This window comes from Barbus barbus, assembly GCF_936440315.1.
Source record: "Barbus barbus genome assembly, chromosome: 2".
NCBI classification, from domain to species: Eukaryota; Metazoa; Chordata; class Actinopteri; order Cypriniformes; family Cyprinidae; genus Barbus; species Barbus barbus.
Genome location: NC_136730.1, coordinates 14,028,843 through 14,042,207, shown reverse-complemented (window position 1 = coordinate 14,042,207; position 13,365 = coordinate 14,028,843). Strand labels below are relative to the sequence as shown.

Below are 13,365 nucleotides of genomic sequence, written 5' to 3'. Positions count from 1 at the left end.
GTGACTTATTATCAGTTTAATTTAATTCCTGAAAAAAATTCTAAAAACTAAAAAATCTTGTTGTCTTCAAGTAGTTTGAGAACTTCTGATTTAGTTAATGGAAAACCTACAGCTATTGTATAGCATAAAATACTGCGACATGTTGAATATACAAGATCTGTGTGGAAGAATGTAAAGGTGATATTTAAATATTTGTACTAAACTCTGTTTCTCTTGTACAGCATGCCAAACCTCAACAGTGACTTGTTTGACCTCCAGCCTGCCTTCGTTCCTGCTGTGCAGAGCACTCCTATCTCCACCGCCAGCAGTGCCTGGGGAGGTGCGGCCCACTCCACCCACACACATACACCCGATCACCAATGCTGCATCTATTGCTTTACCACTTTAGATCGGTGACCTTTAATTTAGTCCCTGAAAAATCATTAGAATAGATCAATCCTTTGTTAACTTGCAGTAAATGTTCATCTAATTATCTGTTCGTTCACTTGCTAATTCATTCCTATGTTTCAAATCCTCACAAGCTGTTTGTAAGCCCTGTCCCAAAAGCTACCTATCAGCCCTTGGTTTTCACACTTTGGTGAGATAATGGCATATAGACTGTTGGACCATAGGCAGCATTTTAGGGCATCAATGATGCTTCAAAGAGCTGACCAAGCAGCTTGCTAGGTTTTGCAACCCAACCAATGTTTTGTGTATGTGTTCTTCATACCCATCTATCCTGTGGAGTAGGTTTAGAACAATGTTTTCTAGATATTCCAAAGCATGACCGATTTGGGTGCTTTTCCGCTGAGGGATTTTCGCTCTGGTTGGGAGCTGTGCTGAGTGTCAGAGGTTCATTTTCAGCAGTTCAGCACATCTGCTGGGCTAGTGTGAATTGAGGACACAAGGTGCAGAGTGTAGACACACTGCCAGACTCTTAACTAAGCCAGGATTTGTAGGTCACAGCATGCACTTGGAGCGTGCGCTTTATAGCTAGTAGGCAGGTGCGCCAAGGGCTAGCCAGATGCACAGCGAGTCTCAGGTCTCCAGGGAACCGCATATACTACTAACAGCGCAAAGACACACCAATGTAGTAGACAGATGGAGGGATGAGGTGTTTTAAAAAAGAGAGAGACTGCTGAGTAATGAGCAGAGGCGTGAGAGAGCCACAGGCACAGATTTAATCTGTAAATTGTTATTTACATTAGAAATCATGGATTAAAAATAGGAATCCACCAAAATTTTGTCCGTTTCAAGCGCTTCAACTGAAAATGGTATTTAATGACATTTTCAGACAAAAACACATTTAATGTTATTTTCAGATGGATGGAAACCGTTATCAGAAACTCTATTGTAGAGGAAAAAGTATGCATGTAAAATGGTCCAGGTTTAACTGTGCTACAAAAAAGAAATTGTGATTATTTTTGACATTGCGATTGACAATTGTGACATGATGAACATTTAACATTTTCATATTGCTGTTGTTTAGATCTTCCGGCAAAAAGATATGAAATCACATTTGAAATGGTGTGTGCAAAAACTACAAACTAAATAGAGTAATACCCCATTATTAATGTTACTCAGATTGTATTTAAATTAATTGTGCAGCACTAGAATCATGTATACTTCCATTCAAAAGTTGGGGGAAACCATGATGAATTGTTCGTTTTTTTTTTTTTTTTTAGGATTCTTTGAAGTACAGAAAGTTTAAATGAATTATTTGAAATGGAAATCTTTTGTAACACTACATAAATATCTTCAGTGTAACTTTTGGTGAATTCAAGTATTAAATTAGTATTTAAAAAAAAATACAAATCTTATTGACCCCAAACTTTTCTGCAGTAGGATACACAAATGAGAGACATATGCTGGCTGTGCAATATGTTTGGTAATTTGAACTTAAATCTTAAATGATAATTTGAATTTCGGTGCGTCACTGTTGTGCACTCAATCCTGACCCAATAAACAACTGGAAAAGTCAAGATGAGGGAACACTTTCATCGTTTTTTCACAGCACAACAAGCATAATGTGTTGTGACATCTTTCCATCTTTACATGTTTTGTATGTGTGTGTTACTCTCAGGTCTAGAAAGCAGCACTCTTCATCCCATGGCTTCCATGTCCACCATGAATGTAGATTTTGATGCTGTATTTGGGACTAAAGCTTCCAATAATGATGTGAAGCCATCAGCTGGTAAAATGTCTCACACGTGTGATTATTAATAACTGCCCTTATTAATCTCTGAAGATTTTACCCTTGCTGCGGCGCTTAATAACTGCAAAACTTAGTAACCTTCACCCTAAAATAAACCTCTGGTTTTGCTGTAGGGTGAGTTTGTGGAGCTTTGCCGCTGGAACGCTAAAACAAACTGTGCAGCCTGCTGCAGCACCTGCCCGCCTGACTCTGTTCTGGAGAGATTGGGAATGTTCTTTGGGGAATCGCTCATGCTTTTTTCCCTTCACTTACTCACTTCGCTGCTCTGTGGTTGTGGACAGTCTGTTATCATCCCTTCATCCATCTACTGTGTGTGTGTGTGTGTTAGTGGAGGCTGGGTGCTGACTGGCATTTTTCTCCATCTGTTAATCGCCTGTCGCCACACTCCTTATCTGAACACAGACGCACACACATTTCCACTCACCAATACATTCACTCTCTGTCTGCCTCTATTCATCCTTTCTTTTCTTTCCTTGGCCCACTTTTTTTCTTATCGCTTACTTTTTTTTTTGTCCCCCACGCCCCACCCCTATTCCCTCTCTTCTGCTCTCTTTCTTGGGTTGTGATGGCTGATCTGATGTGGTGAGTGTACTAGGGTTTTTTTTTGCCTTGGCCTCCTTGTTCCTGCTGGCGAAGCAGGAAGTAGAACTGTATAGATATGGCATGTGTCAGCAGACCGTCTCTCTTGCTTGCTTTCTCTCATTTACTAATAGAATTAGAACCATTATCTGTGTTTTTTACCATTTGAAAACCAGTTGCCTCTTCAATTAATGAAACCTATCAGCTGTTTAAAAGTCAACATTACATTGCATTCACAACAGTGTTATTTTTGTAATATTTATATACTATTACAGTATTGTTAGTATTTTTAAATTGGCTTTTTATAACTTCAGTTTCCATTTTATATTAAGTTTTGTATTTTTATATACATTTTTCATTATTAGTTTCAGTTTTTTAATTTCTATATATTTTATGTTTCTATATTTTAATTGTAATACTTTTAATAATTAAGCATAACATTTTTAATTACTTGCCAAGGCAAAAATCAAACAAGTTTTTCATATTTAATATTTATATTTTATTTCAGTTTTATTTTAGTTTCCAAAAACTAATTTTAATAGTTTTAGTTAACAACTACTAATTCACAGTGTACTTCTGTAATGTGATATATTTACGCAAATAGTGGGCAATCCTGGGCAAAAGTTTTGTCAAAAAGGTAAAAAAAAAATTGTGGATACTGAAGGTCAAGGTAATTTGTGAGAGCATTGACGTATTGATAACCATTGGCAAGATTTTAAAAAGTTTGTGTTCTTCTGCAACAATATCTAAATAGCTGTTGGTTAAGATTTATTCCGTAGCTTGTGTGGCCTAAATGAAAATAAAAGCAAAGTCTGAGAGGTATTAGATTTTATTTAAAGACTTCAAAGGCATTTGTCCTCTTTGAAATAACGTGCACTGATTAATCATCCACAATAAGACTAGAAATCAAAATCAGAATGAGCTTTATTGGCCAAGTATGTTTACACATGCAAGGAATTTGTTTTAGTGACAGAAGCTCCACAGTGCAACAGGACAGGACACAGATAATAAAAACAAAATAACAACCAATAACCAATTCGTTTCTGTGTGTATTAATTATGTATTAAATATGTATTAAGAAAATAAAATAAAGAAGCAATATTTTGCAGTATTATGCCTCCGTAAGGAGAATAAGAAAAAAGGAGATGACATAGATTTCCAGTTACTTTAAAGAGCCCTGTCGTGTTATTTCCTCTTAGATCTCAGGGTGGTTCCTCCTGTCCTGATCTAATGTTCTGCTTTAGATCTCTATGGGTCTTTTGTCATGCCGTGAGTGGCCTCACAGAGGCTCATCCCTGCTGCTCGCATCATTATGAACATCAGCAGGACTGCAGCACGCTTTCTCTCGTCTCACTCCTGTCTCTCTGCTCTATAACACTTACGCCCTAACCAGGTCTGATGCGACAAGTTTCCAGCAACAAGCAATTTGTGTGTCCATATTGAAAGCGTAACGGCTGCATGATGTGACACGTTGACATCCATTGAGAGTGTATTTAATGTTTAATGTACAGTTATATTGAGATGTTGCACTGATCCAGTTTTTTCCTTCTTAAGACTGATATCTCAGCTGGCATTGGCCATTACAGAGTACTGATCTGATACAAACATCTGTACAAATGAAATTTTATCAACACAGAAACGAATTTGGTTTAGTCAAGTCTAACTGATATATCCAGTTCTTTTAAAAAGGTGAACAGTGCAGAAATAAAAAAAAAAAAATTCCTGGTTGCTTGACATGTTGCTTCTGGTTAGGTGTCAGTCTGCAGCAAAAATAAGTGGTTTCTCACACTCATAATATTTAATTGATGGAATAATAGAGAATTCTGTCTTTTTTCTCAGGTTATGATGCGTTAGGAGACTTGTTGAAGCCCACGGTGACAGTTCACACTCAGGCGCCGGTCATGGCTCCTCATACAGGCAGTAAACTGTTGGCCAATGACCTGGATTCGTCCCTGGCCAACCTCGTAGGCAGTGAGTCCCTCTTCCTCGCAGCATTATTGGTCTGTTTGTGTGGCTTGCTTTATTTACTTGGTCATAAGTCCCTGACCTTCAAATTGCATTTGTGCTACTCTACTGAACAGAGTCAGCTGCCATATGGTGCTATATGCTATGTGTGTGTGTACGTGTGTGTTGGACAGAGATGAATTAAACCCAGCTTAGGGGAAATTAATAGGTCTCTGATGCCTCCAGTGCTGTAAGTCTTCCAGTATTACGCTGATGTGAGGCTGTTCTAACAGTCTTTTTCCTTTTCTCGCTCTCTCTTTAGACCTGCAGTTTGGGGGAACACTAGGCAAAAAGTGAGGATTTACATTTAATTGTCTAAATCATTTAAAATTGTAAAAAGAGGAAGTGTCTGGACTCTCTTTGCGTGTGTTTGCATGCAGGTCTGATATGCATTGGACTCAGCCTGGAGAGAAGAAGCTGACCGGTGGCACTAACTGGCAGTCAAAGACAATGAGCAGCACCACTGCCTGGAGCCCCGCCCCCTTGCCACCTGCTGCCATGCCACCTGCCGCCATGGCTGTGCCACACATGGTGAGAACACACACATAGATGCACACACTCACTCACATATAGTTATATACAGGGATTTAAATATACTTGAACTGTTTTTCAAAATTTTGGGGTCAGTAAGTAACCAAGGCTCCATTTATTTGATGAAATATACAGTCAGTAATACTGTAAAGTATTTTTGCAGAATTTTTGCAAAGTTCAACATTTATTTGAAATATAAATGTTTTGTATCAGTGTAAAAGTATTTACTGTCACTTTTGGTCAAATTAATGCATCCTTTTTGAATAAAAGTATTAATTTATTTTTTTTAAATCATCTTACTGATCCCAAACCTTTAAACTGTAGTGTATATTCAAACAGTATTCACTTTTTCCAATACACCTGATTCTGATTTCTGCAGTCATTTTTTTTAAATAATGACACTAAACTATATAATTGACCAGGCAACCAATTTCCTACGTCTCTGTGCTGTTTTTATTGTCACTCATATCACTCTGTGGACTTTCTTCTCACATAACAATAATTTACAAATAATATTTCATGCCCATTTATTTATTAGTACTGTAATGAAGCAGGATAATGAACAGTCACTGGTCATTATAGCAAAATAAACAACTTTAGGGTATGATGGGGCCTTCACATTATTCATCCTGTGACCGGATAACAGTACATTTATCCATTACGTAATATATACAGACAATCTTGCATATATAAACATTTTCATTCACATGCAAACATCATTTCAAATACTCTTAAACTTATAAAACCGAAGGAATCCATCTGTTGTAAAGCTCAGTTCACACCAAATATCCAGATTTCATGCACTAGTATTCAAATGGCAAAAAAAACAAAAACACTTAATCTTTGCTATTGTACTGTATTGTGTAGCTTTTTACGAAATATGTGTGTGAGTGTGTTTCTTGTTCTCAAGCTGTGTGTATTGATCCAGTCCAGGCAAGTGATGTGTTAGTCTGTTCTGAGACAGGATAGAGAGGAGTTTTCACTGTTTACATGTGTTTATGGCCTCTCTTGTCTCTCTCTCAGGACGTTCAGAGTCGATTGACCTCTGAACTGCTTGAGTTGAGAGAGAGCAGATGTCTGTGAATAACTAACCTTCAATGTCTCTTTCTGTCTCTTCGCACTTTTTCTGTGGTCCGCATCTTTCTGGCCCGTTTCTCCTCATGTCTGACGTCTTCGACTCTCCTCGCTCTTTCTGCTCTGTATGTTTCTGTCTTTCTCTCTATCTTCTTTCTTGTGCTTAACCCAGCAGACTGGAATGTTCTATACTAGTTATGTAAGTACCTCCTATAACTGACAGTTCTATTACCTTGAGTATCGTTTAAGAGGGATCGATTCTCTCTTACACATTATCTCTTATTCCTACACATTTCCCTCAATTCTCACATTCTCACATCTTATTTCTTGATTTCTTTCTTCACCAATTTGTTTCAGTGTATAAAATTCAGTAAATTTAGTTGAATTGTGGTTAAAATGGCACTTTGAAAAGTTTTCATATCTTAATGAAAATGAAAAACACTCTGGTTGTGTGGGCTTTAAAGTGAAATATAAACCATTGTCAAATTATAATCTTGTTTTATTTTACATTTTAATTTATTTTTACAAAAAAAATAAAATTCACATTTTTCATAGTAGAATTTAAAAAAAGAAAACTTGATTACAGCATTAATGTACAGTACAGATTTGTTTTTATATATCTGTGCATCCTAACCTAATAATAATAGTAGAGCTGTTAATATATATGGTAATTGGTCGTTATGTATATCATATCATGCATAATGTATAGGTGTAAATGTATGTGTATTATATAACTTATTTTAGCTTGAGCTTTTTACCACAGTGGCTTTTTATGTTTCAAGTTCTCTTGAGACTAATTAAAAACAATAATTCGATGTTTGTCTGTATCTCTCTCTGTATGGTTCCAGGCCGAATGGCCCAAAAGCTATTTTCTCACGCTGTGTGAATAGGCTTAAAATTCATACTCCCTGTGATTAGGCCTTTACTGTAACTTCCAACATCCTCTGACTTCCAAAACCCTCTCTATTCCTGATAAACACCGAAAATGTCATATGTTGATTTCCCTGTGACATATGGATGTTTGTTCGGTCTCTCATGCCCTTTCTGCAGAATTTGATGTATTCATGCTTTGGAGCTTTGACTTGCAAACCAGACTTGTTCAAATGTGTGCGTTTTGGTGCTGCATTTTACGTAATCTGTTTACAGTTCAAAACTGATGAATACATGCTATGTGCCAACAAGTAATCAATGCTTGCCATGTTCAGAATAAAGTGACAAAGTTAAATGATTTAAACAAAAATAGTGAAACTGTAAAATTGTGTGATATAATTAAAAAAGAACTTTCTATTTTAATATATTTTAAAGTGTAATTTATTCCTGTGATGGCAAAGCTGAATTTTCAGTCTGAAGACTCCAGTCTTCAGTGTTACATGATCCTTCAAAAATCACTCTAATATACTGATTTTGGTGCTCAAGAATCTTTTCATATTATCAATGCTGAAAACAGTTCAAAAGAAAATTTTGTAACGATCAGCCTCAGAACTGGTTATTAAAATGTGTCCTGTGTGTCACAATTTATTTAAAATGGAAATATGTTGGAACATTATAAGTGTCTTCACTCTCACTTTTGATTAATATAATGCGTCCTTGAACGGTATAGTAAGACGGCAATGTTGTTGAGATGCATTGTTTTATTTTACTCATTCGGTTTTTTTTTTTTTTGTAGTGTTAGGAAACATGTAAAATCCTTGAGTTATATTATTTTGCTTTTAGTGTTGTGCAGTGTTGTGCAGTGTTGAATGGACCAGCCCAGAAATCAGTGCAGGAGAGTTTAAGTACACCTGAACTGTCATGAGTATAAAAGCGTCCCATAATTAAATAAGCTCTTTAAATGAACCAGACATAAGTGAGCATAGAGCTGTTGAACGAGCACAGTAGGGTTTGTTTAGTAAGTGTGCCATTGGTCATTGGTTAAGTGCAGAAGTGTTTGATCAGTCAGTGCATTGATGGTTGATTTGTGTATTTTATTTATTTTATTTTTTCCTTTTAGGCTCCTGCTCCCATGGCGTTTCCCATGACAACACCTCAAGTGCCTGTGTATGGAATGGTGAGTATTGTGACCTTACAGTGGCTACATTGATATTGTGTAGATGAATTAAATGGTTAATAGATAAAAGAAAATAATACTGAATGTTGTGTTTGGGCGAGTTTAGGTCCCTCCTCAGCTGGGACAAATGGGAGGGGTTCCAGTAATGACCCAACAGCCCATGTTGTACAACCAGCCTGTTCTTAGACCCACTAACCCTTTCACCCCCATCCCTGGAGCCCAGGTACACACACACACACACACACACACACACACACACACACACACACACACACCCACAAACATTAGTTAGCCCATCTATGGCCCTGTCCCAAATGGAACACTTCATGTGCACTTGCGGTCTTACAGACTTACAATGGCTGCCGTGCGCGAGCTCCGCAGCAGACTTCTACCTGACAGTCAAAGCGGCATTATGTACCGAAAGTGCGGACTCAAGAGGAAGACCGCGAGGGTTTAGGGTGTGATTTGGGACAGGGCCTATATCACACGTAGTGGCCCCACATGCATCGAATCCATTCCACACTGCTCTAATACATCAAACCTTTGTCGTAGTTATCTTTCAGTTTCAATAGCCTGAACCTAATGTTGAAAGCATAATAGACCTTCTACTGTCTATTTATGCCATTAATATTAAACAAAACGGGATTAAATCAGTCTTAATAGTTTCAAGAGTATTAATAGTTCCTGAATGTTAAAATAGTTTTAATAGTATTGCAGTAAAGATTTTAGTAAAGGTTTTTTTTTTTTAAGCAATTTTTACCTAATTGAGAAATTAGGAAAAATTTAAATGATCTAATTGAGGCTATATTCCATTGTACTTGCATATGTATAGCGTATTTAGGAGTGAGAAAATTATTTGTGATTTTAATATTTGCTGTTTAACATGTTAAATACAATTAATGCAATTAACACAGCATCTTTTTTATTCGTGAAATAGTTTTCTAATGTTTATTATATATTTATTGTGTAAAGTGAATGTGCAAAATACTGACAGTTCTCATTCAAACAGAGATTTGATAGCACATTAAGTTCACTTGAATTAAAATTTGTATAATATTTTTGAATGTTCTGTAATTGTTACAAAAATGATAAAAACAGTCTGATCATTTGAGTGCATATAATTACTCATTTTATACCCAGCAGTGGAAAAAACTGTTTAATAGAGAAAGCAGTATAAATATTGGTATCTAAAATGATACTGGCCTTTATTTGTACTACTAGATGCCATTTAAAAATATTTAAAATATCAAATGTCTTTGCCAGTGTTGGGAGTAACGGCGTTTAAGTATAACGGCGTTACTAACGGCGTTATTTTTTCATTAACGGAGTAATCTAATTAATTACTTTTCCCATCGTTGCAACGCCGTTATCGTTACTGAGAATGTAAAGTGGCGCGTTACTACAATTTGGTTGAATAAAGCGCGAGGAGGTGTCAGGCTTTGGCTACACATCAGCTGCCTGGAGAGAGCAGTGGTGGGATGATGTCACCGTTGCAAATGCGATGATGATTGGCTGGGTGGGCGGATGCCCTGCTCACGCTCTCTCATTGCACGCTCTTACTACCACTAAACACACAAGACCGCGACAATGGCGACGAGCCAGGGAAATTCAAAGGTAGCGTTTTCTAACTGGAAGTACCGGCACTACTTCTCACTCATGGAAATTAAAGGCAAGAATGTGTATGTAACATGCACGCTATGCCCAGGGAAAAAAACATTATCCACGTCTGCATCAAGTAACTCAAATCTAATGAAGCACCTTACATCAACCCATGCGAATATGACACTTGTTGCTGCTGCAGCTGCTAACCCAAGTCCAAATGTAGAATATTATTATTATTAAATGTAGACTTTGTGAATATTATTTTATTTTCAATATTTAATTTTGTTACTTTACGGAATATTTAAGAGTAGGATAGTGTTCTGTTGTTTACATTTGTGTGTCTTAATGTTGCACTTTAATTTTATTTTCAATATTTTCTATATGGTTTTATTTCTATGCATCATATGGCAGGCTGCAATCTGTTGAGTTCAAATAAATACCAAATGCTCTAAAATACTGTATATAGTGTTTTTATTATAAGTTAATATAAATGTTAAATATGTTATAGAACGTAACAGCATTATAGAACATAAAAAATAACGCCACAGTTACTTTGCTGAGTAACTAATTACTTTTACAGTGTGGTGACTGAGTTACTAACTCAATTACTTTTTGGGAGAAGTAATTTGTAACTGTAACTAATTACTTTTTTAAAGTAAGATGACCAACACTGGTCTTTGCTGTTTTCATATTAATTTAGATATGTAATGTGAAAATATTTATGATCACAGATTTTAATGGTAGGTGTGATTTTTAATATTGATTTAAGTACATAATTACCCAATTTCTGTTATCAGTTTATCTTTTAATTGATTGACAGCCTTAGTATTTTGTTTTATAAATAATTATATTTAAGCATTGTTAAATTGGCATATTAGTTTTTGCTGTAGTATTGAGAATCATCAAATTTCACTGGTATTCAAATTTCACTAAGATATTCAACTGGTATTATACTGTACTAAACTACTGAAATTGTATTATTGTAACATTCCCATCACACACCCAACACAGCTCCCTGCCTGTGACAAGTATACAGATGCTCCGTTTACAAGACGTTTAGTGCTTCTGTATTCACACGGTCATTACTGAGCGATTCCGTGCCATTTTGCTTATTTATAACCCTTTGTGTGTCTTTTTCACAGATGCAGTTCATGTAAGTAGCACTTAAGCAGAGCTCCAAACAGGACAGCTGAAAAGAACAAGCGAGTGAGAGGAGGATCCGACTACCACCAAATAAAAAGAGATCAAGACAAAAAGAAAGAGCGTGCATATGGAGAGGAATGTGTTTGTGTCAAGAATACTTACCTCACTGTCTGAAACGGCTCACCCAACACACAACCCAGATGAGAGCGCATACACGGTGTCATTTTTCATCTGTTGAGGTTCATTTCTTTCCTGGGGCACGGTGTCTACTGGCAGGTGTGATGCATCATAGAAATCCTTGATTTTATTGCAGATATTAAATTACCATGTACAGAGCACTCTTCTTTTTTTAACTTCATAATTAATATGAATTAGATCTAAAGCCCAACAAAGTGGACTTCCTGTTACTGTCATCTATTGCTCTGTTACGAAGATGCCCATGCTGAGTTCAGGAAAACAGTCAATGTCAAAGTAAATCCCCTGAATAGTGCAGCTTACTAGATCATAAACATGTTTAAATGGCTCATTAACACAATGCCCCAGCTTCTCATTTCAGAACAAGGAAAGAATTTGACCCCTTATATAAGGTGCTCTGCACCCGCAAGCACTTTACACATGCATTTATGTGTAACATAATATGTAACGTTGAGCTGGTCTCTTATATCTACAACGTTAGTCATAAAATATTAACAATTAATGTGTTACTGTTACTGATAGGTTCTGTTCAAATTGGTCAGTCAGTCCTGCTTTGTTTATACTGGTTTAAGGGTTTCCGTTTCAGACATGATGGTGGTCTTGCACATACATATGCACACATATTGGTGTTACGTGAGCCACATGAAGAGCCCCCTCTCACTGGCCTCCCACCTTGTTTTGTCACTCCAAGGACACTGATAAACATATCTGCTCCTGCTCTTCTGTGTTAATCAAACATGTCATGCATTTACGACTACATCTCTGAGCCCACTCCCCCATGTACCACCCACCCTGGGAGCGGGTGACCGGAAGCATTGGAGAAGGGCACAGGGCATGTGGCCCTACTCAAAAATCAGTTTTTAATGAGGGTTTTGTTTAATCCTATGTGTTTTAATCCTTTTTTTTTTTCTGGAAAGCATGCTATAAATATATATTTTTATTATTTCAGAAAATGACATGAATCATGGTCTGTTTTATGTTGCCAAATTATGTACATTTGTGATTCGAGAAATGTCATAAGCTAGCTCTTGTACTCAGCGCCTGACAGCGCGGTTCTTTCTCTGAAGGACATGCGTATCGGTGTTTGTCAACTTTGGAACCAAAATCAATAGCTAAAATCTACTTTTAGTCTCTTTTTGTGCAGTTCCACGGAATACGGGGCACTGTTAACAGGGTATCTTTATTTTTGCTTGTGCAGCCAAAGCATTTTCGGTCCTCCTGAAATCCCTTTAACCCTTTCTAGAGCAGGTTTCCACTCTTCCTTCACATCATCCCATAATTCCTGCTTTGTTTCTTCACGCTATATTTAGTTTTTATTCTGCATGGACTGATGGAACGTCAGTGGAGGTGTGGTGTGGTTGCAGTAGCTGGTTTACAGTGATTTTAAAATATTAGTGAAATTTCTGCTCCTTGTTGTGCCTAACAACGCTTTTTAGCTGTTCTAAAATCACTGTAAACTACAGCTTCATGGGGCTTATTGCTTTTTAAAATGATCACTACATATAGTTGGCAAGGTTTCGGAATATAAACACACAGTAACAAACATTTAATAATTTATTCATTACAAATAATAATAATCAGCGCAATGTAGCTCTTCTGCCATGTTTAGCAGAATGGTTGCCAAGCAATGCACAGGCTCAGTGCTATAGTAATACTGGTGAAATGAGGGCACACAGGTGTGTGTGTGTGTTTAAAGACTATTTCACAACAGCTTCAAACACGATTCAGCTGATCTATTTTATCTGTTATGACATGTTTATAACAGTCCTGTCTTGTGTACTTTTTCATCAGAATGGTTTTAGGAATGTTTAAGAGACGCATCCTTTCACTGTTTATTTGCACAAGGTTCAGTCCACTTAAAAGGGTAATCCACCCAAAAATGAAAATTTATTTGCACCTTAATATCAATCCAAACGTATGCATTTGTTTCTTCTGCTGAACATATAAGATCAATTTTGAAGAATGCTGATAACTAAACCGTGCCGGTTCTCAGTAA

At 36.7% G+C, this 13,365-nt stretch overlaps 1 protein-coding gene across 4 annotated transcripts in view; it reads left to right on the top strand.

The window, feature by feature from the left end:
• Nucleotides 1–13,244, top strand: part of LOC306885916 (phosphatidylinositol-binding clathrin assembly protein-like) — a 65,226-nt gene extending 51,982 nt beyond the window's left edge. For 2 of the 4 annotated variants that reach the window (XM_079442729.1, XM_079442728.1), the window contains 8 exons: nt 222–319; nt 2,063–2,173; nt 4,613–4,744; nt 5,040–5,070; nt 5,158–5,308; nt 8,373–8,429; nt 8,536–8,652; nt 11,174–13,244. In XM_079442729.1, the coding sequence (XP_079298855.1) occupies nt 222–319; nt 2,063–2,173; nt 4,613–4,744; nt 5,040–5,070; nt 5,158–5,308; nt 8,373–8,429; nt 8,536–8,652; nt 11,174–11,188 (712 nt within the window). In that variant the 3' untranslated portion in view covers nt 11,189–13,244. The remainder of the gene's footprint in view (nt 1–221; nt 320–2,062; nt 2,174–4,612; nt 4,745–5,039; nt 5,071–5,157; nt 5,309–8,372; nt 8,430–8,535; nt 8,653–11,173) is intronic. The other 2 variants (XM_079442731.1, XM_079442730.1) reach the window with 1 other exon arrangement.
• Nucleotides 13,245–13,365: the final 121 nt, after the last annotated feature.